Raw genomic sequence first — 13,942 nt, 5'->3', positions numbered from 1 at the left:
ATATCATCACTGCTGATCCCATGGAGATCAATGCAGTTTTTAAATCATATTACTCCTTCCTTTATAAATCTGTCTTAAAGATGATATAAAATTAAATCATTTCCTTCGAAGTATTGATATTCCTGTTATTGATACAATATCTGTAAGGAACTTGGACTCTTCATTATCTTTTGAAGAAATCATAGTTTCAATTAAGGCAATGCAGTCTAATAAAGCTCCAGGCCCAGACGGTTTTCCAAATGAGTTTTATAAAAAGTTTATAGATAAATTGGCACCATTGCTTCTTGGTGTGTTCAATGAATCCTTCGACCAGGGCTCATTATCATCTACCTTTAACCAAGCCTCAATTGCTCTTCTTCTTAAAAAGGGAAAGGATCCCCTTCAGTGTGGATCATATAGGCCATTATCATTGCTGAATGCTGATGTGAAAGTTCTGGCTAAAGTAATTGCATCCCGTTTAGAGGATGTTTTACCATGTTATATCTGAGGAGCAAACCGGTTACATAAAAGGACGGCATTTGTTTTTTAATACTCGTACACTTTTTAATATAATTTACTCCAACAAACATCTGTTGATGCTGAGAAAGCTTTCGATAGGGTTGAGTGGGAATACTTGTTTGCAGTATTAAAGAAATTTAAAGAAAATTCGCCTCCTTTACAAATCCCTGCAAGCTAGTGTTCATACAAATGATATAAGCTCTGATTATTTCACTCTTGGGCGTGGTACTCGGCAGGGCTGCCCACTGTCACCACTGATTTTTGCCCTTGCTATTGAACCATTGTCTGTTAAGCTTAGATCTTCTCTTGCTTTTAAAGGTATTATTCGTAATGGGTTGGAACATAAATTATCCCTATATGCCGATGACTTGTTGTTATATGTGACTGATCCTGCAGCCTCTATTCCTGTTATTTTAACCATTTTGGATAATGTTGGTTCTTTCTCTGGGTATAAACTAAATTTGCATAAGAGTGAACACTACCCGGTTAACAATAGTGCTTTACAACTTCAGCATCTAAACCTGCCTTTTAAACTCAATTGTTCAGGCTTTAAATATCTTGGTATTACAGTGACTCGTTCTCTGTCTGACCTTTCTCATGCCAACTTCTCCTCTCTTATTGCTGATGTTAAATCTGGAGCAATCTGCCTCTTTCTTTAACTGGAAAAATCACTGCAGTTAAAATGACCATTCTTCCTAAATTTCTTTATTTTTTTCAATCACTTCCTTTATTTCTTAATTAATTTAATTAATTTTTATAATTTGTATGAAGATGGAGTATTTAAAATTTTTGCTAGTCTGTCTTCGGAGTGTGAGCTGCCTGCATCTCATTTTTTCTGTTACCTGCAAGTTGGCAACTTTGTATCCAAGTGTTTTCCTAATTTTCCTTCTATACCTCCCAGGCAGCCCTGGAAAAATCTGATCACATCTAATCCATATCAGCGAGGTGTGATATCAAGAATATATATTATTTTATTGTATCTTATGGTGATTGTAAAATTGCTAAAACCAGAGCTGCTTGGGACAATGAACTAGGATTGCAGTTGAGTGAGGAATGTTGGGGGAAGGCTATAGACAGAATACGCTCCAGCTCTTCCAGTGCCCGTCATAGTCTTATTCAGTTTAAGCTTTTGCACAGAGTCCATTATTCCAAAACAAGGCTGGCTAAAATATTCCCTGTCGTTGAGGACAGATGTGACAAGTGCCATGCCTCTCCCTGTAATTTAAGTCACATGTTCTTTTTGTGCCCAAACCTGCACAACTTTTGGACAGGTTTTTTTAATCTCATGTCCACTATACTTGGGGTACGGTTGGAGCCATGTCCATTAACTGCTATATTTGGCATTACAGATGCTTCAGTTCCATTAAGTAAAGACGTCGTCGCCTTCTCATCTTTGTTGGCCAGACGTACAATACTTTTACACTGGAAGTCCGTTAATTGTCCCTCAATCTCTCAGTGGGTTAAAAATGTATTATTTTTTCTTAAGCTAGAAAAGATAAAATATACACTGAGAGGTTCTAATAATATGTTTTTTCACAAATGGAAACCACTTATTGCTTATTTTCACAAGCTTACAGGTACTGCCTGAATTATTACCTGGACTGGGTCAAGCATCGGACTGGATGTATGACCAATTTAATTCACATAGATTGGTTTGAGCCGAAGGATGCCAGGATGTATGTGTGTGTGTGTGTGTGTGTGTGTGTGGGTTGGGTGGGTGGGGAGTTTTTTTTATTTTTCTTTTCATTTGATAATAATAATAATACATTTAATTAGTGAAAAAAAAAAGAAGAGGTTTCGGGGTACGGGGCTGCATGATCTGTTTTATTTATTTATTATTATTATTTATTTATTCTTTGTAACGAAAGTAACATGTGTAAGAGGTGAGACGTGTTTTATTTCTTACACTATAGCAGTTTTGGCCTAGCTTTCCACCTATTTGGTCTGCGAAACAAATCGTTATTTTGTTGATTGAGTCAATTAATTTCAATTCCTAATCGATTCACCTCATTTTATTTATTTGGGTCAACTTGCAATACCGCCATCTACTGGACTGGAGTATGGAGCAGAAGATAAGAAAATAAGATGATAATTTTGTTTGAGATGTAACAAACAAACAGCAGAAGTTACACAGCATTTTAGTGTTTATTTAATACGTTTTGTAGATTTTAATATTTTAAATCCTGTAGTAGGGCTGTTGGAGGCAAATCAGACGATAAACATTAGTGCTGTGTAGTGATGAGAATCACAAGGGATCACTTGACACGATATTCTCCCGATCCCTCGCTAGGTACTGATTCGATTTGTATTGCAATTTTGTAAATGTCGTGATTTTAGAAATCCTGATTCAGTTTTTTTTTCTTTTTTTTTTTTGCAGATTTTGCTAAAAATCTAAACAAATAAATTCTGGAGTATCACATTACATCACTGAATTGATTTTTTCTCGAGTGTGCAATCGAATAATACATTCTACCGACGTTTTACAGCTCTGATTTCCAAGTTCTTTTTTTTTCATATTTGGCTTAAATATAGTGCATTAAATGTATCTGTTAGAGATCTGAGGAAAAATCTATTCAGTTACGTGTCACGATTTTTTTATTGCCACACTGATCCAAAATAGTTTTTTTTTAAATGAATGAGGAGGGGTGTGTGTGTGAAGGGGCACAGTGTCCATGACAGAGTGCAGTCTGATACAGAGAGAGAAAATGACAAAAGCCATCGCCGCCCAGGTGCACCACACAACCTGCACACATCACACACTATATAGGGCTGATGTCAGTTTGGGCCCTAAATATGTTAAGTGCGTTTGTGTTAACGTGCGTGTGTGTGTGCGTGCGAGTGCATGTGTTAACATTTGAGAGCAATAAAAACACTTAAAAAATAAAAAAATCTTGACTGAGGTTCTCATAATTCATGCATGAAAGGGTTAAACCCAGTCCACTGCCGAATGTCTGCATTCCGTTTAGGAGTTTCCGTCAAGGCCATGTCTGTGATGACACAGACACATAGTTAAATCAGAGAATTCACTAGTGCTTGGATACCTGGTTGAATCAGAGCTGAGAGATGGAGCTAAAATATAATGTGACCATTATAGGTAAGGTAAAACTATACTTGATTGCAGATTTATATCAGTTGTAATAAATGGCAAAAAATAACCACAGTTATTGTTCAGTTTGTGTAACATATTTTGCTTTAAAGAAAGAAAAGAAGCATACTTAAGCATACCAGTGTATTATATGTGTTGTTTAAAAAGAAGCTTACATTTTAACACTGTAGTGACATATACTGTATAATATACTTGCAATTATATTTCTGTTACTGGACTCAACATGCAAGACAATTTGTGACATTTGGTTTACAAACACTTAATGTCTGTAATTAAAACATTTTTTGTAAATTTCTTTGGGGATGTAAAAGGAAAAAAGTGTGTGTTTTTTTTTTAATCAACTATTGCCTTTAGGGATTCAGGGGAACTCAGACCGCAGTATGGAGCGATATCCCGGACAATATTCAAAAGGAATTACAAATAACATTCGCAATTGCGTTTCCCATATGTGGACGCACAAAGTGTGACATAATTTAAATGCAATTGCAAACTTTTCATTACCGTTTGCTTTTTTACCTTCGCGAACGCACACTGACTGCCACATTTCAAATGAAAAAGAAAAGTCCATTGAGACACTATAACTAGAATATTTACAAAACTGAAAGGTTGTCTTATGAATAATAATAAAAAAACTAACTTAAAGCAGATGAGCTATAGAACAGATCATATTATGTTTTTTGTATTATTTGTTTACTAATATTCATTTACTTAGGCTTTTACTATAGGCGTGTGTGTGTGTGTGTGTATGTCTGTTATAAAAATTCTAAATGTAAACAAACATGACCAGTGTAGGTAACGAAATCTTTGGTTTAGTTCCCATTGAGTGGCCACACATAACTTCCACATTTCCACATACCTGAACAGGCGCGTGGTCCTTTACTTCCTGTTTAAATAGCAGCGGCTCCTGTCCCATCTGTTTCTGTGTGGCCTTGAGTCTGTCTGAAGCAACTGTGCTTCCACATATGGGAAACAAGTGTAATTTGCAATTCCTTTTGAATAATGTCCGGGATTTCACTCTATACTGCACTTTCCAGACTAAAAAGAAAAAAAACCCAGGATAGAAAATGCTTAGATTTTTTTTTCTCTGCTGTGAAGTTCAAGTCAATCTGGGACTTGTGACAAAGCTTCTTGTAAATAAACACATAAAACCGATTTGAATGCAAACGTTTTAAAGATGGCGGTATGTCTGTGAATGACCCCCGTGAACAATCAGCGAGTGGAACGCACATCGCTACATACAATCATTCCACACATTACAGGAACTCGGTCGGGAGTTATTGCCAGTTCCTCCATACAGTCCTTTCCTCTCTCCAAGCTCTCCATTTCCACATGTTTTGGACATAAATAGAGTTACATTTACATTTAGGCATTTGGCAGATGCTCTTATCCAGAGCGACTTACATTTTTATCTCATTACACATCTGAGCAGTTGAGGGTTAAGGGCTGCGCTCAAGGGCCCAACAGCGGCAACTCGGTGGTTGTGGGGTATCAACCTGGGATCTTCCGAACTGTAGTCCAATGCCTTTCAGTAGTGAAAGCAGGGGATTATATTGAGAAATAAAGTGAGGTTTTAATCTTATAACTTTTCTGTTATTCAAAAGGCAATCAAAAGTCCCACTTTGACTTGAACACTACAGTACAAAATAAAAACAAGTGTATTTTTAAAAATGAAAAAATAAAAGAGATTTATGACGATTACAATGTATGAAGGAGAAAATGACAGGCACTGAAACGGAATTTAGTGTATTGTCCATATAATGCTGCATTGAATAATCCTAGTTGTAATCATCACATTTATCACAGTAAATGTGGTTTAAAGTAACAACATGGCTGGCATTCTCATTATTATAAAACTTATGAACAGAACACTTGCTGATCAATAAATAATCCTTGTTTTTGTAAAATCATAGTTTGGTTGTCGACATGCATCCCTTCACGAGCAGACACTCCAAAGAGAAGATGTATCTACTATGCCATGGCACAAAACGCTGAATTGACCAAGACCACAGGGAACATAAGTAACCATTGGCAGAACTGTGCCATAACTGACTGCTGCATTAGTTACCTCCAGCTGGAGGATGGAAAACCCAAGCCTGAACACTTAGGTAATGTCCTGCTGAGGTTCCTCCCTACAAAGCAATCATCAGTTACTGTACTCTGCTGTTCATTCGAAATCCTGGTACCAACTTCATGAGCACTGACTCCTTTCCTTCTTTCTTGCTTTATCTATTTATTTATCCTTGTTTAGGTTGTACTAGAAACATGACCAACTGCCCCAACTCTTCATGCCATGCATCAATGTACCAAAAAAAAATTTTTGCGTGTGTGTGCAGCTCCGATTTCTGCAACGCGAACATCATTTGGAACCAGAAAAACACGCAAAATGACACCAAGCAACCACAGAATGCATTTGATACTACAAGTGAGTTCTTTCCCCTTTATGTTGTTTTGGAAATGTAATGTAATGCAGCTTTAAAACTGTAAATATTCAGATCCATAACTTTTGGAAGAAAGATAAGTTGTGGAAGTGGGGTGTTATGTGGTGGGTTATATTTGGACTCTGTGCCCCATCGTGTTCAGTTTTGAAATGAAACACTCAAGATGCGAGCAAAGTCAAGACTTATAGCTTTAATTCAAGGGGTTTGATGTGTGTGTGGGTATGAAAATAGCTGTAATTTCTGAAGGGTTAATGCAACACTTTTGTCCAGCACCTTGAATTCAAGCTGAAAGATTTGCCTTTGCTCATTGCAAATGCTATGTGGTGATGTACAGAGGCCAAATGCATAAGTTACACACAGAACCTTATAAATGACAAAGTTCATTTTAAAATTCAGTTTAAGATGGATTGTCAATATTTGCAGTGTTGACCCTGTCATGCTGTCAATCAACTTCTGAGACACATCTTGACTGATGGCGCAGACTATTCTTGCATAATCAATGCTTGGAGTTTGTCTGAAATTGTGTGTTTTTGTTTGTCCACCTGCCTCTTGAGGATTGACCACAAGTTCTCAATGGGATTAAGGACTGTGGAATTTCCTGGCCATGGGCCCAACATTTTAATGTTTTGCTCGATGAGCTGGGAAGCAGCCCCTTACATGAATGGTCTCTTCACTGTTCCCGTGACACAGGACTGATGGTAGCACTCACTTTCGCTTCTTTGGACATTTATTTGTGGATGCCCCAAACAATCGGAAGGGAGATTTATGAGAGACAATTACTTACACCCAGTCCTTAGCAGTCCAGTCCCTATACCTTTTGCGGAATATCAGTCTGTCCCTGATGTTTTTTTTCCAGAGAGAAGTGGCTTCTTTGCTGTCCTTCTTGAAATGTATGAAGATGAACACTGCCATCAGTCCTGTGTCATGGCAATAGTAAAGCATCCTGAGACCATTCATGTGTGGGGTTCCTTCTCAACCAAGGGAGTGGTCTAAATCACACAGTCATCAACAAAGAATAGATCTTTTAAGAGCAACTTCTCTTAACTATCAAAGAAGAGGTTGGGGACTTGGCTGACTTTTCCAGCATGTTGGAGCACCTTAAAAAAAGTGATAACTAAATGTCTCGGGGAACAAAACATCAGAATTTTGGCTCCATGGACAGGAAACTCCCCAGAGCTGGGAGGACCCCAGTTCGCCCATTGAGAACTTGTGGGCTGATTGCATTTAATTCAGTCATAGGAGCCACTGTTTTTCCCAGTAGGTACTGTAGTTGCTGCTCATCATGTGAGAGAAAAATGCAGTGTGATTATCTTTCCAGGATACATTGGTTTTGCAGTGTTTAAATTTACATTTACATTTAGGCATTTGGCAGACGCTCTTATCCAGAGCGACTTACAAAAAGGTGTTATGTGGCCAGTCCTGGTTTGCCTAAAATGTTACTTTTTAAAGAAAGTTTTGACATTAAAGGTTTTGTTACAGGCAAGAGAGAAAAAGATAATTTTCCATAATGAGTAAAACAAATGTAAATGGTATTTATCTCATTTTGCTGTCAAAGCATTTATTTATACTGCTTGACATGCTTCAAATTTTTGTAAACATTAATTCAGCTCTGTGAATAATAAATATAAAATCCTGTCTTGGTCTGTGCAGATATACTGAGCGGTAACATCCTCATTATTCCTGCTGGTGCTTTGATTCTGTACATTTTCCATGCAATTGCAATGAAATGGAGAATTCTTTCTAGATGCAGCAGTAAGATGGTCTTTTTTTTATTATTGTTTTAAACATTATAACTTTATACTCTACACTCACTGACGACTTTATTAGGTACACCTTACTAGAACGGGGCTGGTCCCAGTTTTTTTTTTTTAAATCTTCATGGCATAGTTTTGACAAGGTCCTGGAAACATTTATGTTTGAATGTTGGAACATTTGAATGTTGAAATGAAACTTGGCTGCACATCCATGATGTAAAACTCCTGTTCCAACACATTCCAAAGGTGCTCTACTGGATTGAGATCTGGTGACTGTGAAGGCCATGTGGGTACAGTGACCTCATTGTCATGTTCAAGGAACCGGTTCGAAATGACTTTAGCTTTGTGACATGGCGTGTTATACTGTGGTAATAATAACGGGACGGACATGGTCACCAACAATACTCAGGTAGGCTGTGGCATTTAGACCATGGCCAACTGGTTCTAAGGGGCCAAAAGTAAAGTCATTCTCTGTAAACCCTAAATATGGTTGTGAAAATGCCCAGTAGATTGACAGGTTTGGAAATTCTCAGACCAACCTCTCTGGCAACAACCAACATGCCATACTCAAAACCACCTTTCTTCCCAATTCTGATGCTCAGGTTTGAACTTTAGCAGATGGTCTTGACTGTATCCACATGCCTAAATGTATTAAGTTGCTGCCATTTAATTGGCTGATTAGATACTTGCATTATTAAAAACATTCAACAGGTATACCTACTTAAGTGGCCAGTGAGTATAAATGCCTTGGCAGTAATAGCCAGAAAATGTTCTTATATAGAGTTTTAGGCTACACCTTTTGTAAATATACATGTTTCATATTATTAATGATTTTATTTTTTGATCTTGCATATCAAAATTAAAAAACGTACAGTACCATGGAACATCTCTTATTTATAATTATATAAATATGTATTATCTCTTCATAAAGGACATGTAACACCTCCAGACACACATTATACCTTAGAGGTACTTAATAATGACCTGAGCAAACAACTGGAGATGCAAAAGGTAAAGATTCTGTTAAATTATGAAATAATTAATTCAACAATATTTAATCAATGTTATTAAACAATAATTTTTAGTGTTTTTTTTTTTTTTTTTTGGTTGGTTGGTTGTTTTTCACATTTAACCTATTTGTTTATTTTCTAGGTACTTGCTTGCGGCAGTTTTGCAAGCGTGTGGCAGGGAACGTTCCAGGGATCATTGGTGGCTGTGAAAGTGTTTCCTACAGCACTAAAACAAGAGTTCACCAAAGAGAAAGATGTTTACAAGCTACCTCTTATGATGCATTCTGGGATCGTTAGATTTCTTGCAAATGGAAAAATGGGGAACGAGTTTGTGCTCGTTTTGGAACTGGCAACCCAGGTGCATTTGGATTGTTTTCTGTGGAAGTTCTTTGTGATTTCATGACCCAAATTTGGTCTCAGCTGTGGCCTTTATGCTGTGCTCAGTAACGTAGTAACTGCTACAGCACGATTGAAAAACCAAATACAATGAAAATAATAGGATGTGCTGGATCAAGTGCTATTTTGTAAAACACTAATGTGGCAGAGATGTATTGTTTGGCACTGTTAAAGTTTCAGTTTCAGTGTTTAAGTTTCAGTGTTCCTGTTAAACATTTATTTCAAAGTGTGCCTTTTTTATTCAAATATCATCATATTTCACGGTGGTGTAGTCGTTAGCATTGCCGCCTTGCACCTCCAGGGTCCGGGTTCGATTCCCGCCTGTGTGTGCATGAAGTTTGCATGTTCTCCCCGTGCTTGGTGGGTTTCCTCCGGGTACTCCAGTTTCCTCCCACAGTCCAAAGACATGTAGATTAGTCTAATTACCGTTTCCAAATTGCCCGTAGTGTGTGAATGGGTGTGTAAGTGTGTGCATGTGTGTGTGCCCTGTGATGGATTGGCACCCTGTCCAGGGTGTACCCTGCCCCGTGCCCTAAGCCTCCTGGGATAGGCTCCAGGCCCCTCCCCCTCGACCCTGAATACAGAATAAAGTGGTATAGAAGATGAGAAATGTAATGAAATCCTGCTACTTGGTATCAGTTTGATTCTGCTCATCCAAAATCATATATTCCTTTTTTTTTTTTTTTTTACTTTTAGGGTTCTTTGAATGTATTTCTATCTAGAGCGGTGTGTGACTGGGCGTGTACGCTGAAACTAGCTCAGACCCTATCGCAAGGATTGTCCTATCTGCATACAGACTTAGAAAAGAATGGTAAGGACTTCAGACCCATGTGTAACACATTATCTTGTACCTTCATTCAGCAGTGTAAGCAAATAGATAATGAGCGACATTAACCAGCCGTGGCTACAACTAATTATTCGTTACCAGTCCTATCACTGCAATGACCATGCTTTCAAGGTTTTTTTTAATCAGAAATGGTTTATAATGTAATTCATGATTTCAGTTGTAGCTCTTATGATGGCGATGTCAGATGAACTTCATAATTCCACACATGATTGTCGCTTTATATATATATATAAGATTACTCAAATACATTTTAAACTTAACACAAACCAACCCATCAATTCAAATGACTTTTCATTGTTTCTGTGGAACTTGTGGACAATTATTTATATGCTGCTAATCAGTAATAGTTGGCCAACAAAGGTTCATAGATGAATGGATAGATATTTTAAATTATAGTCTTTTCAGTTTTTTAGAGCACTGGTGGCTCAGTGGTAGGTGTTTCTCCTGCCATGCTGAAGGCCCGGGTTCGACTCCCAGCCAGTACCCAAACTCCAGCCACTGGATGCAGTGCCGGCCCCAAGCCCGGATAAAATGGGAGGGTTGCGTCAGGAAGGGCATCCGGCGTAAAACCTGTGCCAAGTTGTAGTGTGGACTGGGTATTTCGCTGTGGCGACCCCTTGTCGGGAGCAGCCGAAAGACCAACAACAACTTGTCGCTTTAATAAAGTTGCATGAATCTCATAATTCCAGTTGTACTGAAGCTTTAATAGTGTTGATGTTTAGGTAAACTCTATTCAGTTACTCTAAGGAAACTTTTTTTTAAACAACTTTTTATTTTTTTATTTATTTTTTATTATGTTTACCTTATGGCATGTATGAAGTTTTGTAACATTCCATATTTCAATTGTACATGATTTTGTAGAGGATTTGGGCCACAGCATAAAAACAGTGAAAATCAAAAAAAATTTTTCTAAGAATTATTACTTTTTCCTCAGAATTCAAACTTTTTTCTCAATTAAAGTCACAATTCCAAGATTGAAGTCAGAATTCTGACCTGTTTCTCAAAATTCATGTGGACAAATGTAAAAATTATGGGTTTAAAGTCGAAATTCTCTGATTAAAGTCAAAAATTTGTGGGGAAAAAAATCAGGAATTTATTTATTTCAATATAGTGGCCCTTATTCTCTTCTGTAGAAGTTCCTGATTCTAGATATAAATCTTAAATATATTTCGGTTTAAAATTTCACTTGTCATGTAGACACCCACACACAGTATGATATGCCGTGAAATGCTTATACAAGAGCTTGGAGATGTTCAGGCTTTTTTTTTGTGGATCACTCAATGGAAGGTGCAACCCTTTCAGACTGCCTGTTGAGACAAAGGGTGCGTCTTTTCATTTTCAAATTTACTAAATTGACTAAACTGTGAAATTTTGAAAATAAGACTTTTTGCCTCTTGTCTTACTGCCTGACAAATGTTTTTCAATCAGGTCTGCTCATATTTCTAGAAGGTGCCATTAATTCTAGAGTTGATGCACATGATGCAACCCAAAATACATTGTTTGTTTGTTTGTTTTTCTCCTTATCTTGTAGAAGCCTATAAACCAGCAGTGGCGCACTGTGATCTCAGCAGCAGTAATGTTCTGGTGAAAGCTGATGGTTCTTGTGTTCTGTGTGACTTTGGATGCTCCACAGTGCTAGAGTGCAAAGCCTTGCGGGGTTATACTAGCATAGTAGAGGTTTGTTTGATTTATTCATTATCTAACCCTTGTATTTTTTTTTCTGATATGTTAAACACAATTCGGATGATTATTGTATGAAATGTGATCAGGGGTTGCATAGAGTAGCCACTTACTGTAAATATTTTTACTAGTAACCAGGCGGTAAAGAAATGAATTGAGATGTTAATGAAGAGTCAAGAATTATCAAATTCTGGCCACAGGGCCGTAAACACAAATGGATTTTAATAACTGGTCCATCTGAAATTGTGTAATATGAAACACGGATTTTTTTGATGCACTGAAATGGGATGATTGCGGTTTCTTCTTGACAACTGGCAGGGCAGAATTCAGATGGGGACTCTGCAGTACATGGCGCCTGAGATTTTGGAGGGATGTGTCAATCTGAGCAGCAGTCGATTTCTGCTTCAGGGAGATGTGTACTCCTTAGGACTACTGCTCTGGGAGCTGCTGATGCGGTGTTCTGATCTCTGCAATGGTATAGGTTTAGATTTTTTTTTCAATAGATGCTTGTAAAAAAAAAAACTTTATGCTTTAAAAAAACATTACGCATTTGGATTTAAGAACATTGTAGTAAAATTAAGGAAGCCTAAATATAATTCCAACTGGTTAGTTCATGCGGCTAAATAATAATTCTTTGATGTACCCTCTCGATATGGTTAAAAGTAATAAATAAAACAAATATTTACATTCCGCGTAGGTGTCTCAATGTCACTGGTTATGGTATTGATCATTTCTAGATTTTCCAGTTCCAGAACATATGTTGCCCTATGAGACGGAACTGGGACGCAATCCTTCCCTTGAACACCTACTCATGTTTGTATTGGAGAAAAGATTGCGTCCAACTATACCTTGTTCATGGGCCAGGGTCTCTCAGGTACGTCCTCTGTGGTTGCCATAGTTTTCCTGAACACTTTTCCTGACCCTGCCTTTAAACATAAGTGCCTACCTTTAAGCCTAAAAACAACTTTTAATATTTTGGTCCATCCACATGCCATCCCTCACATCGGGCGATGAATACTTCCCACCCTGGAGATATTTCCATAGTTTCTGTGGCAGTTACTTAAGGGATCAGGTTGTCAGCTTGACACCCGATTGTCATTCATACATTATGGGCAATTTTTTTGTGAACCTGTGGGAGGAAACCATGTCTCCATGAGGAAACCCATCAAGTGCAAACTCCAAGCACACAGAGCCTGGAATTGTACCCCAACCCTAGAGGTGCCACCATAGTGCCACCTAAAAACACCTACAGTATGGGATTGAAAAACAGATTACTCTTGTGACAATGTTAAAAATATCATACATTTTTTCACTAATAGTTTTATAATGAGTCTAATTGACCTCATTTTCAGGGACAGCTTCTCCACGAGCTCCTTGAAGATTGCTGGGATCACGATGAGGATGCAAGACTCACAGCAGAGTGTGTGGCCAACAGGCTAGCGTCTTTACCTCCCCGATGTTGCTTTCTAATGAATGAAGTCGGAGTGTAAATTTAATGTTGAATATTATAACATTAGCTGGTGATATAATACTAATGAGAGAGAAGTGTAGCTCAGGTATGTACTACTTGCTGTACTTTTACAAGCGGCACTTCAAGAACGGTGCAGAGAAGATAAATGGAAGATTGAAATTTAATTTCATGTTAATGAGAAATCCAAACACAGACATTTATTTAGGTACATTTAGCGGAATCAGATGTTAGTTTTAGACTGCATGTTTAAGACTCCTGCTGCCTAAGATGAGATTTAATTAATTAAGGTCCCTGGGCCTTACCCAGGGTGGCGTAATCGGATTGTAATTTTTTTTTTTAAACCTTCAATGCCTCAGCGCTCCATAACATCTTGTTCTATGATTGTTCTATGTGCTCTCACAAAATGAAAAAAATAATCTTAGACCTGGTAGATATTATGCTGGCTGTCAAACCAAAAAATTCTTTAAAATGGAATTGACTATTTCTGCAAGAAAACAAGCACTAATTGATACCCCATTCCCATTTTATTAAAAATTTATAAAGCCTTTTATTTTTGTTGATGTTACAAGCAGAAATGAATATTCTTTTTCTTTTTCCTTTTTCTATTTTTAAACAGACTCCCTATTGTGCTTTAAGGAAGCTTGCATTCAACCTTTTTTTGGCTCATTTGTAGAATTGTGACTCCCAGTTATAGCTCTGTAGGTGTCTTTTTTTTTTTTTTTTTACAATGATGAAAGTTACT

At 37.5% G+C, this 13,942-nt stretch overlaps 1 protein-coding gene across 1 annotated transcript in view; it reads left to right on the top strand.

The window, feature by feature from the left end:
* Nucleotides 1-13,942, top strand: part of LOC128517147 (anti-Muellerian hormone type-2 receptor-like) — a 20,235-nt gene extending 6,293 nt beyond the window's left edge. Inside the window, exons 4-13 of the mRNA XM_053490944.1 lie at nucleotides 5,515-5,709; nucleotides 5,853-6,026; nucleotides 7,693-7,794; nucleotides 8,728-8,807; nucleotides 8,949-9,164; nucleotides 9,899-10,013; nucleotides 11,581-11,726; nucleotides 12,048-12,204; nucleotides 12,467-12,603; nucleotides 13,082-13,942. Of these exons, the coding sequence (XP_053346919.1) occupies nucleotides 5,515-5,709; nucleotides 5,853-6,026; nucleotides 7,693-7,794; nucleotides 8,728-8,807; nucleotides 8,949-9,164; nucleotides 9,899-10,013; nucleotides 11,581-11,726; nucleotides 12,048-12,204; nucleotides 12,467-12,603; nucleotides 13,082-13,219 (1,460 nt within the window). The 3' untranslated portion in view covers nucleotides 13,220-13,942. The remainder of the gene's footprint in view (nucleotides 1-5,514; nucleotides 5,710-5,852; nucleotides 6,027-7,692; nucleotides 7,795-8,727; nucleotides 8,808-8,948; nucleotides 9,165-9,898; nucleotides 10,014-11,580; nucleotides 11,727-12,047; nucleotides 12,205-12,466; nucleotides 12,604-13,081) is intronic.

Source organism: Clarias gariepinus, unplaced genomic scaffold (genome assembly GCF_024256425.1).
Source record: "Clarias gariepinus isolate MV-2021 ecotype Netherlands unplaced genomic scaffold, CGAR_prim_01v2 scaffold_36, whole genome shotgun sequence".
In the NCBI taxonomy this organism is placed as follows: Eukaryota; Metazoa; Chordata; class Actinopteri; order Siluriformes; family Clariidae; genus Clarias; species Clarias gariepinus.
The sequence above is the reverse complement of the archived record's forward strand: the minus strand, read 5'-3'. Positions and strand labels throughout refer to the sequence as shown.